The sequence below is a fragment of the Pleurodeles waltl genome, chromosome 3_1, assembly GCF_031143425.1.
Source record: "Pleurodeles waltl isolate 20211129_DDA chromosome 3_1, aPleWal1.hap1.20221129, whole genome shotgun sequence".
Lineage (NCBI taxonomy): Eukaryota > Metazoa > Chordata > Amphibia > Caudata > Salamandridae > Pleurodeles > Pleurodeles waltl.
In genome coordinates, this window is record NC_090440.1 from 256,388,010 (window position 1) to 256,408,614 (window position 20,605).

The 20,605-nt window shown below is 43.5% G+C and overlaps 1 protein-coding gene across 2 annotated transcripts in view; it reads left to right on the forward strand.

The window, feature by feature from the left end:
* Positions 1 to 20,605, forward strand: part of PSTPIP1 (proline-serine-threonine phosphatase interacting protein 1) — a 484,932-nt gene that overhangs the window by 413,389 nt on the left and 50,938 nt on the right. The window contains exon 13 of one of the 2 annotated variants that reach the window (XM_069222342.1): positions 20,072 to 20,104. The exons of the other annotated variant lie outside the window; for it this stretch is intronic. Coding sequence (XP_069078443.1) covers positions 20,072 to 20,104 — 33 coding nt within the window. The remainder of the gene's footprint in view (positions 1 to 20,071; positions 20,105 to 20,605) is intronic. 2 annotated transcript variants of the gene reach the window in all.

Genomic DNA, 20,605 nt, shown 5'->3' on the forward strand with positions numbered 1-20,605 from the left:
CTGGTATATGATGGCAATTCCACCTCCGTGTTTGATGGTTCGGTCCTGGTGTGTTATCTTGTAGCCTTCTGGGGTGGCGATGGCATAATCTGGTGCGGAGGCAGGGTTCAGCCAGGTGAGGAAGAATACGTGCAGGGTGAGGGATAAGGTTGTGTCCCAGATCTCCGTGGCATGTTTGCTGAGTGATCATGCATTGAGTAAAATGCACTGAAGTTTGCTTGGCATGGTGAGTGCAGTCGTGTTTGCGGTGTCTGGCATTGTTGGTTGCTTCAGTGTTGCAGGTGAAGCAGTAGTGCTGGCAGGGGAACGGTCCTCTGACAGTGCGTGCAGATTCATGGCAGCAGTTTTTGTTGTCGATGTGCCTGGGATCCAGGGCTCAGAAGTCTGCAGCTGTGTAGCTGTGGGGGTTGAAGATCCAGGGTTCCTGGCGTTGTGCAAGGTCCAGGCACAGAGAGGCACAGAAGTGGTTTGCCTTTGGTAAACTGGTGGCACGTGCATTGCGTGTCCGCGCTGCAGCCTCCATAAGTAGTCCTGGGAGGTGGGAGGGTCCGACAGGAGGCAAGACACAGGACAACAAGGTGGACTCCCTGCCTACAATATCAGTGATGGTGCCATACTCCATTTGGAAGCACCTAGACTGAATGCAGTGCAAGCTTCATATTTAGGCCTGGTGCATCAACCCTAGAGAACAAATGATCAACACAAATTTAAATGATTTTCAAATCTCAACCCATATACGTTTTGCCTATATGATAATATGATTTTAAATTGCTAATACTGTATGTACAGTTTATTTATTTAAAATATGTAATTAAAAAAACTGAAGAAGGGGTACCATCTGAGAAAAAGATACCTCCACTGGGCCCAGGCAAAAGGCATGTTCTGTTCAGCATATGAGCAAATAACATTTTTCAAAAGAGCAGTTTTCCATTAAGGTTGTTTAACTTTGCCTCTTTAGCTGTTCCTTTCAACTGTAATACCTTGACAGAATATTTTCTTCACTTGTGCAAGCCGTCAATCATACTTATAGACAATAATGAAAGCCGAAACATGGCTATTGCCCTGAATCGGTAGCACAAGGTTATCCTTAAAGACTTGTTGTACGTCCAGATGGGGAGGAGTGTTTAGTGTTCTTCAGAAGTTAATTTGGCTAACATGTATTGTATCATCAATTTCCAAAATCCCAAATTATAATAACAGGTAGATTACCTTTTTCCGGTGAAAATACAGAAGGTTTCAAATATTAATTTTCACTCTTCTCAATATGAGTGGGTTGATTCACCTACAGTATGCACACCCTCTCACCTGTGTTTATGATTGTTCATTTTGAGTTCTCCTTTGTGTTTGTCAATACAGGTGTCACTTCTGGATCAGTGACATAATACCGAGTACAAACATGTCGGGACACACAAACATAGTTTCCAAAGTATCGTTGACACGATGTAAATAATTTAAAGTACAATAGTATCGGGGAAAAAATTGATTTACACTAATTTCGTAAAAAAGGACAAAAATATTGCTTTGCATTAAATAGACAGTATAAAATAGTAAATGTTAAATATTATAATACATAAGATTCATATTATGTATTTTCAATAAATACAAGTAACATTTATTGTTGACAATAAATGTTTAGTACTATAAACATACACATATATACATATATTTATGTATACATACCTATATATATATATATATATATACCTCTATTATTAAAAAATATATTACATGATATTATTTTTTTTTGTTTTACAATTAGTTAGTATATAAACATATACACATTGATATAAATATAAATATATGACGTATAAAAAATATAACAAAACAACATATAAACCATTACATAATTTACTGTAATAATTAAAATTTAAAAAAATAGGAAACATAAAATGTATTTATATATATATATATATATATATATATATATATATATATATATATATATATGTATCATAAACTTTAATAAGTAAGGAAATAAACATATTACAGAAATTAATATATATATATATACATATATATACATATATTCAGATATATATGTAAATATATATATATATATATATATATATATATATATATATATATATATATATATATATCAAACTCGGGAAATAATAGCATTATACTTCATAGATATAAAGTTTACTATTCCCACTCCAGTGCAACAGTAGTTAAAGCGTTGGATTCCAGACAGGTAACATTTACTATTCTCACTCCAGTCTGTGCAAAATTAGATAAAGTGATGGCCTCAGAAGGAAGGGTTAACATTTAATATTCCCATTACAGTCTGTCCAACAGTAGGGAAAGTGTTGTACTCAGGAGGGATAAAATTTACTATTCCCACTCCAGTCTGTGCAACAGTAGGGAATGCGTTGGACTCCAGACGAGTAACATTTACTCTTCCCACTCCAGTCTGTGCAACAGTAGGGAAAGTGTTGGACATAGAAGGGGTAAAATTTACTATTCCCACTGCAGTCTGTGCAAAAATAGGGAAAGCGTTGGACTCCAGACGGGTAAAATGCACTATCCTATTCCAGTCTCTGCAAGAGTAGGGAAAGCGTTGGACTTAGGAGGGGTAATATTTACTATTCCCACTCCAGTCTGTGCAACAGTAGTGAAAGCATTGGGCTCCGGACAGGTAAAATTTACTATTCTCACTCCAGTCTGTGCAGCAGTAGGGAAAGAGTTGGACTCCAAAGGGGTAATATTTACTATTCCCACTCCAGCCTGTGCAACAGTAGGGAAAGCGTTTGACTGGGGTTGGGTAAAATTTACTATTCCCACTCCAGTCTGTGCAACAGTGGAGAAAACATTGGAAAGAAGAATGTAGTTCACTTAAAACACATAATATAATTTAATAACTATTAATTCACCAAGTTTATTAATAATACAATATACAAATTATATATCTTTTTTAAACAAGACTTACACATTTTACATAGTTATTAAATGTTTTGAAAAATTATGTCAACAAAACAAATGTTATTAATTGGTTATTTCTTTAAATTCCCAAACAATATTCAAATTAAAAAAATCTAACAAAATGAACATATTAATAAGTAAAAATTATTTATTACTAAATCAGTAATTAAGTATTAATTAATTGTTACTTTAATACCTTCCTATGATCCTACAAGCACAACAACCTAGAACTGATATATGACATTAAAAGTATAAATATAAAAAACATAATTATAAAACAATTAAAAATGTTAATAAAAAGTAATAATTAATAATTAATTATTACTTAGTTAACTGCCCACCTTATACACCTACCTGCCAATTTATACACACCTAAAATATAAAAGATATGATTGTTTAATAATGAATTACATTATTGTTAGATTCATATTTAATTAATATTCAATTATTACCTAATGAACTTCCCATCCTATACCCCCACAAACCCAACAACCCGTAACTACTACATAACATAAAAACATAATTATTAAACAGTTTATATAATTGTAAATAAGTTACATATTTGATTAAAAATTTATAATTAATTGATTACTAATATGCACTTAACTTCTCACACTATACCGCTGCAAACCCTACAGCCCGCTACCAATAGATAACATAAAAAAATATAATTATTAAACAATGACATCTTTGGACTCTATCAATCGAATGTAAGAATCTTGGAGACTACTGCTGCATTGCTTACATAAGTACTAGCAATCTGGCATTGAGCCAAAAACATAGGTATTCAGCAAACATTGCTGAAATATATTGTACAGCTGATCCCTCCTAAAGAGAATCAAATGTTTTTATTGCTTACAAAACATCATCCACAACTGTTGCAGTACTGAGGAAGAGGGGGAGGAGAAGAAAGGAGAGGGGGGAGGGTAGAGTGTCACAGGATCAGTTAGGGGCGATGAGCAGCAATCTCATTGCATTTGAGGTCACATGCTTGACATGCTTTAGGTAAACATTATTGGACCCAATACACTAGTATTATATACGTAATCAAGCATTGTGGAGTTGGGAAGGATGGGATAGCAGGTGTCCTATGGAGTGTTGGTGCCCACATAATGTGGTATGTGGAAGAGAAGGGGGCGGGAGCATAGAGTGCAGTGGCATCATGTTGTGGTGTGTTAAGCTGATCACCCGTAGGATAGTCGCCTTAGCAAGCGCTAAAGTAGTGCGTGTGAAAATCACCATGGAGCCCTTGAGTAACGTATTATATATGAGTGTGAAGTGAATACTTCGGAAAAGCCCGTCCTTCTCAGGGGGGATGGGTATCATTCTTGACTTTTATAATAATTACAAATACAGCCTATATGTCGCATGGGCTGCGGGCCAGGCCTCTGTCTCTCATCGATCAGAGCACACTTGCTTACACGCGTGCCCACACCAACAAGGCTTGGAGCCATTTGTTAATGTCCGGGGTAGTGGGCGCCTTTCCCTGCATCACTAGAAGCCATTTGAACAATACAAACACCAAATCAATAAACATATGGAGGTGTTTGTTCACTTTGGCTTTAGTTCGAAGTCCTAGAAGGCAAGATTCAGAGGTGGGGGATATTCTATGGCCTGCTAAGTCTGCCATTAACGTAGTTATTTGTTGCCAGGTGTGCAGCAGGGGAGAATAGTCCCACACCATGTCCTAGAAGCCTGTCTGCAGTAACCCACACTGTGGGCACTCTGGGGCTGTTGGAAACATGAGTTTCATACAGTGGGGGGGATAAGTAGGCTAAGTGTAGGTAGTTAAATTGTGTGAATCAGAGCCTGGGGTTACACTATATCCCCTTTTCGTGTTGGCATGCCTTCGACCATGACTCTTGAGGCAGAGGGCTGGGAACCACTGTATTCCAGAGGGTAAGTGCACCGTCCTTGCCTGTGCTGACATTTGCGTTAAGGATTTCGCATGTCAGGGAGATAGCTGTCTTGGGGCCCAATCCTGATAATTGTGTGTTTAGAACATTCAACAGTGGGTGGTGGTTTGGTTTCACACTTCCGCTATGTGTTGTGTACCAGCTGCCGTATTGCACAGTATGTTAGGAGCTGCTCTGGACATATGGTGTAGGTTTCCAATATGTCATTATAAGATAGAAAGGTTCCGTTGCTAAAGAGATCCCCCATTGTTATTTAGTTTTCTGCTGTACATGGGGCCATATCATGATGCATAACCACAGCGCGGGCACCTACTATGCAGGTCACAGAGATTAGTGGTGAATAAGGCAGAACTGGGGATTTACTGTGCATGAATCTACCGCAGCAGACTCAGGCCATGTCCATCAAGTTGGATCCCTGTAATGTGGGGACATGTTTGGTCTGACAGCCATGTGTTTGTGTTAACCAGGCCCAGTCTCGTATGGGTGTTCTTTCCACATTTGGAGAATCTCTCAGCCATCGTAGGGGCCATTGTAGCTGTGTGGCGGCATAGTATAGCGCAAAGTTAGGCATGCCTAAGCCAACTTTTTCCTGCGGGTGTTGTGTTGTGTTGTGCATAAGGCAACTCAACATCAGCCTTTCCCCCATAGCAATTCCAGCATCAGACTGTGTAATGTGCAGAAAAAGGATCGGGAAGCACAACTGGTAGAGCAGTGAAATAATATAACAGCCTGGGAAGTATGAGCATCTTGGCTATTGCCACACGACCCAAGGCTGAAAGCATCCATGAGCATCAGAAGGGGAGCGGTCTTCGGAAAGAGCAGACAGCACGATCCAGATTGCCATCTTTGATATCACTCTTGGAGTGATATGTTTGAATTCCCAGATATTTGAAGGAAACATGGCCCCATTGCAAGTAATGGGTTGGGAGAATGGTATGCACATGCACCAGGAGCTGAGCTGAAGGGAACAGGCAGGATTTCAACCAGTTTACTCTGAGTCCAGTTATTTTGCCAAAGGCTGTCTGGTTACTCAGGTATATTAGTGCATCATCACCATAAAGAGACATGATGTGATGGGTGTCTAGGTCCGGGATCCCCCACTGTCATGCGTGGAGACGTAAGCGAGAGGCTAATGGTTCCATAGCGATTGCAAATAATAAAGGTGAAAGCAGGCCCCCTTGTCTGGTGCCTCAATGTATGGGAAAGCTGTCAGAGATTATTTGCCCCATTTTCACTCGAGCTACTGGGTTGGAGTACAGGTGTGTTTCCAACATAAGGATCCCAGGCCAAAACCCATGCTGCGCAAGGTCTCCAGAAGAAAGTCCCAGCTGAGAGTGTTGAAGGCCTTTTCTATATCCAGAGAGACTGCCACCATTTCATAGTCCTCACATGGGGTATCGTGGAGCAGACATTGGAGATGTCTGTTTAGAAATGTGCTTTGGCAGGGGATAAAGCCTCATTGATTCTCATGGATCAGTTGGCCTATCAAGGGGAGGAGTCTGTTTGCAAATATTTTACCCAACACTTTGCAGTCTAAGGGGGTTATTACAACTTTGTAGGAGGTGTTAATCCGTCCCAAAAGTGACGGTAAAGTGACGGATATACCACCAGCCGTATTACGAGTCCATTATATCCTATGGAACTCGTAATACGGCTGGTGGTATATCCGTCACATTTGGGATGGATTAACACCTCCTCCAAAGTTGTAATAACCCCCTAAGTTTGGTAAGGATAATAGCCTATAAGAGTGCACATCGAGTGGGACTCTGCCGGTTTTGGGTAAGACCACTGTGAACGATTTGTGCTGGGTGTTCGGGAGTTGGTTGCAAGTCCTTGCTTTATTAAACACCTCCAGCAATGGCTGGGTAAAGTGCGTGGAATAGGTAGAGTAGTATTCCGCTGGAAGGCCATCAGTGCCTGGTGCGAGCCAGCTGTCCCAGTGCCTTCGGGGCCTCTTCAAGCCAAATTGGCTCGTCCAGTTCACTTATTTGTAATAAGGTGAGTTGAGTCAGAAGGAGGGCATTCATGAAGGCAGCCAATTGCCCAGAGGTAGGCTCAGACCCTGCCGCATACAGTGTTTGGTAGTAGTATCGAAGGGCATCATTGATGGCTGCTTGTATGTTAACCACTAATCCTGTGTCTAGCCCGATAGCCCCATTTGGGGTACGGTGCTGTCTGTTGTGAACCAATCATGCCAGTATTCTGCCCGAACGATCAGCCTCAGCATGTTGCCTGTAGTCATGCCTGAACAATTGCGTGTCTGTATCTCTGTATTTTTTCCAGAGTTCCGAGGGCTATAGAGGCTGGACCGACGCAACGCAACCTCCTTTTCAAATTTGCGTAGTTCGGACTCCAATGTGGTCAGTTCAGGACATAGTGTACGCCTGACTCCACATGATACTGATAGACAGTGGCCTCATGCCACTACTTTATGAGCGTCCCACTCTGTGGCGCGGAAGGAGGTGGTTCCTCTGTTGTGTTCAAAGTATTGTGTTGCACACACTGCCAGTTCCTGCTGAAATGGAAGATTGGAGATTGCTTCCATTCCAAGACACTGGGGGCCACCCAGATCAGCACCCCCTTAGCAAACACTGATACCGTTGTGCCAAAGACCTGACCCCTCAATTTAGCTCTGAGCTTCTGAAGCTCTGTGTCCATGAGGTTGGTTTTCTGTAGTATAGCTATGTGTGTGTGGCAGCGCTTAAGATAAGCATGACCCGGATGGGGTTTGGCGTGTGTCGCCATGCCTCTCACTTTCTATGTTAGGACATTTTCATTTGTTGCAGTTGTGAGAGGTACATTGCATAAAGACAGTAAGTAAAAATGGCTGCCGTATCTCTTGTGGGTACCTCTTCAACCCCTGCATTTGCAGAGTAAGCTTGGAGACACCGCATTCTCCCACCTCCCAGGGTTCGCCCTCCAACCCGCCCCAAGTCCACAACATCAGACATGTAACAGAACATAAAACAATTCTATAAGGTATCGCCCCTTGCTGGTGGTCAATAGGCCTATCACTACTTACCCCAAAGTAACGATCTTTATAACAATAATCATGTGTGGGGTTAAACCTGTCTATTTGGAAGTCTCTTGGTGGGGTGTGAATGTCCTATCTTGCATCGTGGCCTCGGCCCATAGAATGGATGATCTTACCATATCTAGTTCCCTCCGGATTATTAGTACCCTTCTGTTGGCAGCAAATCCTCCAGAGCTGTGGAGTCAGGAGAATTCAGTTTCCGTCCGCGATCGCTGCGGGAAACCGTGATGATGTGCAGACATCAGGACAACCAGTCCTCTAGTCGCTGGCACTTGTTTGTGCTGAGTGTGGTGTCTAGTAGTTGAGTTTCCTTTGACGGTTAGTGGGGCATTTGTTCAGGTGATGGTTAAGCCGTGTTACACCAGGGATTATGATTGAGGCAGGCACGTGCACAGTTCTCAAAGATCATCAGATGTGTGTGGGGTGACCTCCAGCCAGTTAATGGAGTCAATAGTTGAGTCAGAGTAAATCCCCACATCAGATTCAGTTTCCAACGTGTGTTCAACTTGGAGTGCTGTGAAGGAGTTTGCTGTGGGTATTTTTGAGTAAGGCCTATGTCTGGTCCTCCCGCAGCCTGGGCCCTAGTAGGTTTCGATGTAGACCCATTACGACGCCTCTGCCTAGGACAAGGGGGTAGCCACCCCTCCATCTCAACCTCCACCTGCAACAGCTGGGCCATACCCTTAGTGGGGAACCATGTCCAGATATCTTCTGGCGTTGTGATAACATGGGCTTTCGCACCACCTTCCCCCCGAATTTTTGCAGGGAACAGTACAGCGTACTAAGGGGCTGATTTAGAGTTTGGCGGACAGAAACACACGTCCGCCAAACTCCAGATAGGGTGGTCGCCGCCCTGCTGACGACCTCCCCACTGGCCCCATTACAACTTTCCCACTGAGCTGATCAGTGAAAACCAAGGTTTCCGCCGTTCAGCCCAGTGAGAAAGCTGCAGCAGCATTTTTGCCAGCTCATAATTACCGGTGGCAATGCTGTCGTAGACAGGGGGCACCAGCACCCTCAAAATGCGCACTTTCTGCAAAGCAGACACTGCACATTTTGAGGGTGCTGGCCAGGGGGACCCCTGCACTGCCTATGCCATGGGCATGGGCAATGCAGTGACCCCCCTGTGGCCCCCTGCATCTGTTCTCTACCAGCCTTTTCATGACGGTGGTACTGCCATGAAAAGGCTGGCGCAGAACAAGGTTGTAATCAGCAGGGTGGCACTGACTTCAGCGCCACCCTGGTTCATTACAACCTGCACCTGCTGCCAGCCCATTGGGATTGTGCGAAGATCCTGGCGGGGACGGCAGAAGGCTGGCGGGTCTGCCCGCCAACCTCGTCATGTGGCGTTGGACTGCCGCAACCGTGGACCGCCAATGTTGTGATCAGGCAAATAATGTTGTGAACATGAAGATGTTGTTTGACCTTAGTGTATGAGTACTGCATCCTCTGTACCTCTGTGGTGAAGTCGGGGTAGGCCGAGATGGAAGTATCCTCAAATTTCCATTGCCCCTTTGCTCTGAAGCATTTGAGCACCAGGTTGCGGTCTCGATAATTGAGAAGGTGGGCAGTAAGTGGCCTGGGGGGGGGCTCCAGGTGGAGGTGGCCTGCCTGGAACTCTATGCACCCTTTCAATTGAGAAGAATTTAGGAACTTTGTCCCCAAGTACAGTGTCGATTAGCCATTTTTCAAGAAAGAGTTCTGCGCTTGGGTCCTCTGCTCATTCGAGGAATCCCATGAAACGGACGTTATTTTGCCTTCAGCGTCCCATTCGCGTCCTCTGCACTGCGATGCAATGAGGCGACCTCTGCACTCCAAACTTTTCACCTGCGTCTGTAGTTTCTGAACCATAGGACACATAGCTACAAGAGAAGATTCATTTTCCTCCACTCTTTCAGACAGCTTTCCATGATCCACTGATAATAGATTGAATTGAGTGGAATGCATATGAAGAGTGGCGTCCAGTTGTTGGAGGGCTGAGGTGGTGTTGTTGGAAGATGTGGGGTGGGGCACTGGAGTCTCATTCATAGCCATAGTGATTTTGTGGTCTTTGGCTTTACTGTTATCCAGCTGTTGTTTACTCTGGAAAGTAGTGCACTCTTGCCGCAGATAACAGCATATCAGCGGGGTGAATGGGTCTTTACCGGAGTCCCTGATGTAGGTTAATCAGTTTCAAACACTACTTGTTAGTGTTGTTGTGCCACTGGTTTATGTCTTTAGTCCTTGGTGGTATTAACCGCATGGCGGGGAGTGTTAGTGGCTCCATTCCTTTGTTGGGTCAATCAAATTGTGACTAGGATCCAGGTTTGCATTTCGTAGGAGTTGTGTGCTATAGTTTTTGTGAGTCCTATGTGTTGTCCGTTCTGGGTGTTGGGATTCACTGCCTCCATGCACAGGAGGACATAAGCGTGCATGGAGGAGCTGAACTTTGACAAGTGGTGCAGTCACACCCCAAGGTGAGGTATTTACCCCTATGTTTCGCCTAAGGGTAGGCGTCTGTTGGTAGGTCATTGTTTTGATAGTGTTGTACACAGTCCTGATAGTCCTTGTAGTGTGCTGTGCTGGGAAGTAATAACTGGGATCTCAGGGCACCACAGATCATCCTGCAGTGTGGTCTGCGTGTGTCTACAACAAAGGTTGTTGTATGGCCCATCGATATTCATGGCAGAAATAGGCAAGGAGGTTTATGGGCCTGGTAAGGGCACAGGCAGCGTCTCAACTGACAGGTTGCTAGCTGCCCTGCACTGGATTGTCGCATTTAATGTTGGTTGTGTGGGCGCCCGGCCCCCATTATCGGGCAGGTTCTGCGAGGGGGCTGCGCACAAGACCAGTCAGCCCAGCAGCCCAGCAGCCCAGCAGCCCAGCAACCCGGCAGCCCGGCTTGGTCTCCCCACCCCTCACAACTCGGCGCAATCCTCATTGGGAGCGGGAAACAGTGCAGTCGCTGGCCTATGGTACTCCTGTGGTGGCCACCCACCTCCAGGGGTGTTGGGTTTATTATGGGTGAGGTACTCCTCTTGTTTCCCCTCGTTGGTGCAGGGTCCTGGGAGGGCAGCAGACCCAGGCCCCAGTAGTGTGCAACACGCTGCGGTCCCTGCATGCGCAACCTCGGCCATCGCCCGTCACTGTCTCTAAGGAATGTTCCAATGCTCAGGATGAACCAGAGCAGTCCACCAAAGAGATGCTTGAAATCATTTTCGCTGTAATCAAAGACTTGAAAGTTACACAGGGGCAAAAAATTAGGGTTCATCACAACCGCTTGACCAACATTGAGGAGGCAATGGGTCAGGTCTCGAGCAGGTTAAAAGAGGCAGAGGATCAAATGTCCAACTTGGAGGATGAACTGGAGAATATGCAACAGGAAGTCACTTGGCTGAAAAAAAGTGAGTGTTTGCTAGAGGATAAACTCCAGGATTTGGAAAACTACAATAGGCGGTCAAATCTCAGGATCACTGAGGTACCAGAAGCGGTTGAAGGCAAAGAGGTGCCAGACTGGGTGGACATTCAACTGAAAAAAGCCAACTCAGAGCTACCAGTCGATCTGACAATTACTCGGGCACACCGGGTACTTGCCCATCGTCCTCCAAACTCCAACTACCCATGTACAATACTGGTGAAATTTGCTGACTGTCTAGTTAGAGATTGTATCCTTTCACATGCAATAAGAAAGGAGATACCCTAATCCCCAGAGGTGCTTCAGTTTAAAGTGTTCTCTGACATATCTACATTCGCTTCACGCCGTAGTAGAGATTTCATTAAATTGATTGATCTGTGTAAGACTAAAGGTGCACAAGCATTAATATATCAACAGTCTAAACTTAAAGTTCCAGAACATGGCCAGGGTCACTTGGTCACTGATGTTGCCGAGGCCCAGACTTTATTGCAGAATCTATCTAAGCCAATTTGAATTATTTTTTAACTATGTCTGAGACACCATGAAGACTCGGTAAATACTCTGTATGAACGCATGGAGAACTTGCACCTCTCTCCTCCTTGGCAGTAGGGCACCAACAGAGTTTATATTTTCATATACTGTGTGTTCTGGGAGGAACGGGAAGGTATACCCAGGGGTTCCCAAAATGGCAGTGTGTTGCAGGGTGCATTGACATGGCACCCAGTGTAGGAGAGGAATCTGGTGGGGGGTGCAGGCTCAGGTATTCTCGGACAGGGGCCAGTGGGTTAGTGGGTTGGTTGGGTGGGGCATGGGCTGAGGGGGGTATCGCATTGAACAAATGGGAGTGTTTTGTGGTTTTTTTGCTCCTTTTTGTAGTAAGGCACATTGTAGCACTAGGGAATTCCGGAAGCAGTAGAAAAGCATTGTATTCAAGGAAGGCAAAATACAATATAATGTTTCATAAACCAATGCTCTATAAGTCGTCACTACTTAAGAATAATACGCCTGTTCTGCAAAATGTACCTTACGATAATTCCAGCATAAAGTTTACATATCTTGGGTAGCACGGCCATAGTCTGTGTTCAGGTGAAGAGGTGGACATTTATTAATGGTTGTCTGCATCAACTAACATTTATTATTGGGGTTGAGCTGGTTAGACAGAGTAGAATGAAAGAATAATAATTCAAAAGACAGGTCTTCGTATCATTACCTTTAATGCTAAATAATAAATGCAAAGGCTGGGCAATTGAGGATTGGAGAAAAGGCCACTCTCCTGATGTTGTGTTCATCCAGGAGATGCATTTTCAAGACCAAAAGGTACCTACGTACAAAATCTTCAACCGGTGGGCAGGTCATGAATGTATATCATCCACCCGGTGCTCATAGGGAGGTGGCCATTTACGTGAATAAGGGCCAGATGTAGCAACCCTTTTGCGAGTCGCAAATGACGAAAATCGCTGTTTGCGACTCGCAAACGTGGGTTTGCAATTCACAAATGCATATTGCGAGTCGTTACCGACTCGCAATATGCATTTGCGACTCGCAAATAGGAAGGGGTGTTCCCTTCCTATTTGCGAGTCGGAGTGGTATGCAACTCCATTTGCGACCGCGTACGCGGTCGCAAATGGAGTCGCAGTTACGATCCACTTGAAGTGGATGGTAACCCACTCGCAAACGGGAAGGGGTCCCCATGGGACCCCTTCCCCTTTGTGACTGGACCCCATATTATTTTTTCAGGGCAGGGAGTGGTCCAAGGGACCACTCCCTGCCCTGAAAAATCCGAAACTAAAGGTTTCGGATTTTTTTAAAATGCAGCTCGTTTTCCTGTGAGGAAAACGGGCTGCACTTCAAAAAAAAAAAATGCTTTATTTAAAAGGCAGGTCGCTAACATGGAGGCCTGCTGACGTCAGCAGGCCTCCATGTTAGCGAGTGCCTATACTCGCAATGGGGCCGCAATTTGCGACCCACCTCATGAATATTCATGAGGTGGGTCATTGCGACCACATTGCGAGTTGCAGTCGGTGTCTCAGACACCGTACTGCATAGCAATTTGCGACTTGCAAATTGCGAGTCGCAGGGACTCGCAATTTGCAAGTCGCAAATTGCTTTTTTTGTACATCTGGCCCTAAGTTCTTCCCACTTCAGGTTTCTTACTCTCAGATAAATAAAGATGGTCGCTGGGCCCTTGTTAGCGGGCTGGTTAATAACTGTAGATTAAGTATTGCCACGATCTATGACTTCGTTGTTGATGATCTGGCTCCAGTTCTCAAATTTATTCAGGCGTTGGTATCCATTCCCGGGTTTATCATTATCAGTGGCGATTTCAATTGTTTGCTAAATCCGGCTTTGGATTCCATATTCCCCACATGTAGGTGGAATAAGCCAAAAGTGGCAAAAGTCATATCTAAATGTATGGAAATTCTGGGGCTTACTGATCTGTAGCACAATATGTATGAGATGAAATGCGAATACTCGTGTATCTCGGGAAGGTATAATTCTGCAGTTAGGTTAGAATTCTTTCCGTCCTTTCATGAGATGCTCCTCGGTAACTAAGTTCAGGCTCCAAATAGCTTTTCAAATCACTCTCTAGTTGAGATGGAGATTCTAGGGATAAGGGTGGAAAGAGCTACACCGAGGTGGCATATGGATAAAATTAATCTGGAAAACGAAGAATGGTGTAGGCAATTTAACAGCAAGATAGCCAGTCTTTTTGCAATAAATGTGGGTTCCGGTAGTGTGCATTGTGTCTGGGAAGATTTTAAGGCTAAGATACTGGCCATGTAACTTCGCAACAGAAGGTTTGGAGACTGGCATATTCCATCAACAAGAGTGAATGTGCAGGAGTATTATTATGAGCGCGGCTTCACAGCAAATGCTGCCTATTTGAAAAAGGTGTAAGATTAGAGTGAGTATGTTGGACGATTTTTAATTTGGCAGATGCATAATCGATGCTCTGGATTACTTTCCACAGAACCGGACTCCAACTTATATCTTTTTATTAGGTGCAGAAAAAGCATTTGATTTAGTGTCTCGGGGTAGTCTCTTTTCCATCCTCCAGGAGTTTGGGTTCCTGGAGCAACTGATTCAGAGCATATCATGTTTGTATGAAGGTGCCATAGCGCAGATTATTATCAATTCAGTTAATGCTGGGTCCTGTACGATTTTGAGAGGCACATGACAGGAGTGCCCTCTGTCACCAATCTTCTTTGCATTATTTATAGAGCCCTTAGCCATAGTTATACGCACCAGCAGAATAATTAAACCCACAATAAAGAGAATGACCCCTATTAAATTATATGCAGACGACATAGTGATAGTCCTAAAGCCATACAAGGCAAATTTAGACAAGGTCTTTCAAATATTTCAGGACTTTCAAGAGATTAGTGGCTATAAAACAAATCAGTTGAAAATGGAAAGTTTGTTGAGTAACTGTGCACAAGACTCCTTGCCAATAGAGTACGACCCATTAGTGAACCATCGTCCTTAAGTATATTTAGATATATATGTGTCTGAAAAAAGTAAATTATTTATTTGCCCTGAGCTACGTGCCTCTCATTTGCAAGATAAAAGCACTGTTTTCACACTGGACCGATATGTACTCATAATAATGGGACGAGTTGCATTGATCAAAATGTCAGTTCTTCCTTTATGTATTTTTTTATTTTCTGCAGTTCCATGTGCTCTTCAGATGAAGTTTGTTAAAGAACTTGAAGGTTTATTCTCGACTTTTAATGGGGGGAGGGGGCTCTGGCTTTGCCAGATCTCAGATTATATTATTTTGCTAATTTTGCACACTGCTCTAATCGTTTTTTTTTCTAAGGTAATAGCCCAGGGTAAGACAAGCATAACTTTTTTACTAATCAGATCTTTTCGGAATACAAGATTGTCGACTTACTGCATATCACAAAGTCACTCAAAAAGGTCAGGTATAAGACCCTAGTATGGCTTCTCAAGTATAGGGATCAAATGTTCAGGTACTACAATTTTCTGGTTATGAATGCTACCACCCACCTGGCCGATATCTGGACTGGAAATAGTTCTCTACTAGATAAGAATATCTTGGCCAGGTGGAACTCTAATGGGTATCATCAAATTGCAGATTTTCTAGGTGCTGGTGTTTGGAAAAAGTGGCCAGAAATAGAACACCCAGTTAGTAATTTTTGAATACTTATGCAGGGGTCCTATATTGGCGTAAAGCAATTTTTAAAATAAATTGGACATCTGTAAAATAAAGGCTAGCCTAGAATTTGTCGAAGATTGGATAGAGACACTACTTGCAGATCTATCAGCTCCTGGGTAACCGTCTTGAGGGGCAGAAGGCAAATTTACTGAATTTAAAACCACAAGATAAATGGCAGTCTAAGGAAGGTCTTGTAGTCTCAGCGGATACGTGTAACAAGGTAAACATGTTTAACTTCTTTGCTAAAAGGTGCTAATCTCCGTAGAATGCAGTTTTATGCAAAGTGGCTACTCTACAGATCTCCAACATTCTTAAACAAAATTAATCCTCAGATTCCTGATAGATGCGACAGATGTCTGATAGAGAACGGGGCCAATCGTACTCATATTGTGTGGGGATGTCCGCGCATCGCGTCTTTCTGGACAGAAATCCAGCTGCACTGTCACCTCACTTTAAACTCAGATTGTGAGATTGATAATTATACTGCTGTTCTTGAATATTCTCCAAATATAAATGTTTCCTCTGGGATGAAAAAAGACTGTTCATATATACTCTGATAATCAGATCCGTGATTCTGCAAAACTGGTGATCCGATTCAGTTCCTACATATGCAGAATGGTTGTTTAAAATGCAGAAAATCAAAGAATTGGAATATCGATATGCACTCAGATCTGGGTCTTTTAATAAGTTTTGCAGTCTGTGGGAAACTTTAGGTTAATAGGAATATGACATGCTTTGGAGGGTGAGATCAGGAGCTTGGTAAGGGTGGACAGTAGATAAAGTGGTGTCTTCAGTATCGGATTTGTGCAAAGGTCTGTTTTGGGATAATAGTATATGTATCCTCATCATCCAAACTATGGGCCTCATTACAAGTCTGGTGTTTAATAGACTACCAGACTTGCGGATGGCGGTCAAACCACCGCCAATGTGGCAGTCCGAGCGCCACATTACAACCCTGGTGGTCAGGCTGCCAGGGAACCACCAGATCAGAGATCCCGGCGGTCTGGAGGTAGGTGGCAGTCCCAATCCACCAGGGCTAGGGATTACAACCCCCTTCTCTGCCATTGGCTTCATGTTGGTACCACCACCATAAAAATGCTGTCGGGGAACGGGTGCAGGGGGCCCAGGGGGGGCCCTTGCACTGCCCATACCAAGTGCACTGCCCATGCACTTGGCATGGGCAGTGCAGGGGCCCCCTAGCCAGCACCCTCGCAGTGTTCAATGTCTGCTCTGCAGACGGTGAACATTGTGAGGGTGCTGGTGCACTCTGCTGGCTACAGAATTTCCGACGGCTCAATTACGAGCTGGTGGCAATGCTGTAGCCTGTTTCCCGCTTGGCTGGTGGGCAGAGAATGGGTGCAGAGTGCTGAAGGCTACAGCATTGCCGCTGGCCCTATTACTAGCCGGTGACAATGCTGTACCCTGTTTCCCGCTTGGCTGGGGGGCGGAAACCAAGGTTTCCACCCTCCAGCCTAGTGGGAAACTCTTAATGGGGCCAGCAGGGAGGTAGCCTGTGTTGTGGCAACATCCCCATCGGTAGGTCTGCGGAGGGTATAAACCGTCAGCCAAACTCATAATGACCCCTATATGTATGATGGTATGTGAAGAAGGTGTTACATTTTTCTTTTGTTCTTTTTGCATTATCATGTGCTTTTTTGTACACTGTATGAAATCTCCCAATTAAAAAAAAGTGTTCACTAGCTAAAGGCTATTCATTCTGCTTCACTTTAAGAGGTAGTCGAAAAGAAAATGCAGGTATGGTGACCACCTCACTCTAGGTCATCGTGTCATGTCTCAAGTCTTGGATTTTTCAAATACAGCATTTTCCACGTATGCTAATCTAATTATTTCAAAGCAAGCAAAACAAGACTACAACACCCACAATGCATGAAGGCCCAGAAATGGAAAAAATGCCTGTAATCACCTGGTGGGAGATGTCATCCTTGGGTAATGACTTCCCATAAAGGCTAAATAACCTTTCACGGGTCATGATAGAAGAGGTCTTTTAGACTGGAACTAGTGCGAAGTCTCTGTGTGCTTGCAAGAGAGTAGAGCAGGTATGTGATTGGCCAATTAAAATAAATTTACTGATTTGACAACATACTCCCCGTTAATGTATAAATGTTCAAAGTTGTCCACAATAGTGTGTGTTATGTCTTACTCCAAATTTCGGGGAATGATGTCTAAAAAGGTCCTCACGTAGATTTAGAATTTCTGCTGACCAAAGTGTTCATACCCCTATGTGTTTTGAGTTTTTGGCACATTCTTGTCCTGCACTTACTTGCTTAACAAAATGCAGTTAACCCATATTTACACCCCTCTGCCCCATTAACAAGCTTTACAAATGGGCACTGACTTTGTCCTAATTTACAAGTTTTTTATTTCTATCAATAATACATAACATCAGCCTTTAATTAGTGTTTGAGTTTAATAGGCAACCAATGTAGAATTCTCAAACTCTCTCAGAAAGAACTGTTTGGCAGACAGGGTGATGTAATTACATTCATGCAAAGGTCAGATTTCTGCAGCGGTGCTCCAGTTGGTGAAAACCTTAACCAACTGCCAAACAGACTTGGGGCCGTTGGTGTAAGTACATTATACGATCCTCTCTATCTAGAGGGGAGGGACCAATGTACTTTTTTGATTCTGACTAGGACCGCCAGGGAAAACCTGGAGGTCCAGACCTTAAAAAAAAGGAAAACAAGCATTGGCAAAGCCAGTATGCCTTGCTTATGTAATAGTTGTTGGCTTTGCCAATGTGTTTAGTCATGCTGTTCACCAGTGTGGCTGCTGGCATGGAGTGGAGGGAAGTGGTGTCAACTGGAGTGGCATAGAGTGGAGTAGAGTTAGGTGTTGTGGAGTAGAGTGAAGTGTTGTGCCAGAGTAGAGTTTCGTGGAGTGAATTAGAGTGGAGTGGACTGGATTGGCATAGAGTGGAGCAGAGTAAAGTAGTGTAGATTGGAATAGAGTGGTGGAGAGTGGAGTAGCATAGTGTCGTAGAATTAATTGTTATAGAGTGGGAAAGAGTAGAGTGTCATGGAGTAGATTGTTATAGGGTGGATTGTTGTAGAGTGGAATGTAATAATGACTTGTTGAAGAGGAAAGTAGAGAGGCCTAGAGTGAAATAAAGTGTTGTAGAGTAGAGTGTTGTGGAATGTCATAGATTAGAGGGGAATAGAGTTGCGTGGCCTAGAGTGGAGTAAGTTGTCAGAGAGTGAAGTAAAGTGTCATGGAATAAAGTGTTGTAGAGTGAAGTAAAGTAGAGTGGAGTGGCGTAGCATAGAGTCAAGTCTTGTAGAATATCATGGAGTGTTATAGAGTGCAGTGGTCTAGAGTGGAGTGGCACAGAGTGGAGGAAAGTGGAGTTGAGTGTTGCAGAGTGAAGTGCCGTAGCGTGACATAGAGTGGTATGAAGTGGAGTAGAGTGTCATAGAGTGAAGCAGTGCAGTGTTTTATAGTGGAGTGGGGTAAATTGGCATGGAGTTGCATAGGGTGTCATTGAATGTCATGGAGTGGCATCGAGTGTCGTGGAGTGGCGTAGAGTAGCATAGATTGGAGGAAAGTGGCATAGAGTGGAGTATGCATGGTGTGGTAGCTCAATGTCATTGCAGACAACACATTTTCAATTGAAATAACCATTAGATTTGCACAGACATACAGTTTGACTGACAAAACTATGCAGCGCACAAAGAGTAATGTGTGGAAACTGCATCACCTAGTGTATTGATTTGCTTTGAACGTATTAATATAGTTCTTTCAATAAAACTGCAGAATAATGAAAACGTGCTTTATTTGCGCTTTCTCAATTCTGATATATTCTGACATTTGTACACAAGTCATTTACAGACATTTACATTTTTTTGTGTGCTAGGAAAAAGCCTTTTCTATCACACACTCAGTTTGCCACATACATTCTCTCCTTTTGAAGTCAGAGAAAGTATAGCCCTCTGGGAAGACACAGCCTGACATTTAAACTCTGTCTCTAAATGCCAGCAAATGTGACCAGATAGGAACAAAATTTAAAGGCCTGTTTACAGAAATCAAGCACTTGTGAAAGTAAACAAGGAACAAGTCGAAGAGGTGATGAACAGGCTATGCTCCACGGGAGGGACAAAGACATGCTGGACAACCTAAAACAAATAAAGCCAGCAAATAAAAAGCAAGCAAGTGTGAGTTAGAACCACAAAGACTATGGTAAGCAACAGGTAGACTGAATTCCTAGATCAGCTTTCAGAATGTCCCCAAGAAGTCTTTAGCAACCAGACAGCTGGCTTAATGACCGCCACACCCTGAAGGAAAACTCACTGGGTGTCTGGGCCATTAGTATTTTGTTCCTTCCTACCTTTCACTGGCCATCCCATAGACACTTTCGTCCTGCTCAGAGCATTGTGATAATCGTACTCATAATGAGGGCCTGTAGAAGGTGGAAGTGCACACACAATGCCACACTAATTCCCCAAGCCCAGCCACAAAAGTTAAGGTAAAGAAAACAAAAGACAAAGATGATGGAAGAAGGATCTGCTTGCTTGGTCTATATTTACAAATGATTGTCGCTTTGCATGAACTGTGTTAAAACAAACCTACCATCTAACCCAATTAACGCTTGTAAACTTCTTATATTGCAGGTTATCACCTCGCTTTAGCAATTTCACAAGCAGGTATACAGATTATATAGTGATGCTGATAGTCATGCGAGCCTTGAGAACTCATCAGAGCGAGCTTTTGTACTCTGGTAGACAGCAACATTTACCACAGAATGATTGGATCTTCTTAGAAAATAGCTAAAATCAGGCAAACCATTGTTGAATTTATTTGGGACTGGATCTTATCTGCTTTCATATTTCCCGTAACACCTGTGGTGAATCTTGATGCATGCCATAGCACACCTTCGCAATGCCTCTGTGCTTCGCTTTCCATAGAAGCTTCCTCTTGCCTATTCCCTCTCCATATGCCATACGTACGTGCAAGGCCAGCAGCTTTTCTCAAATGTTACGGTACCCTTTCCACAGTAGGATAGTTTTTTTCAGAATAAAATAGTTTTCAATCTTTACAAGTAATATTAGTCATCTGATGAAACAAAAAGGGCTGCCGGTCCTGCGAAGCTTATTTTGACCTCTTTAAACAACATCCTCAGGGCACTTATTCAAGCAAACCTTTGT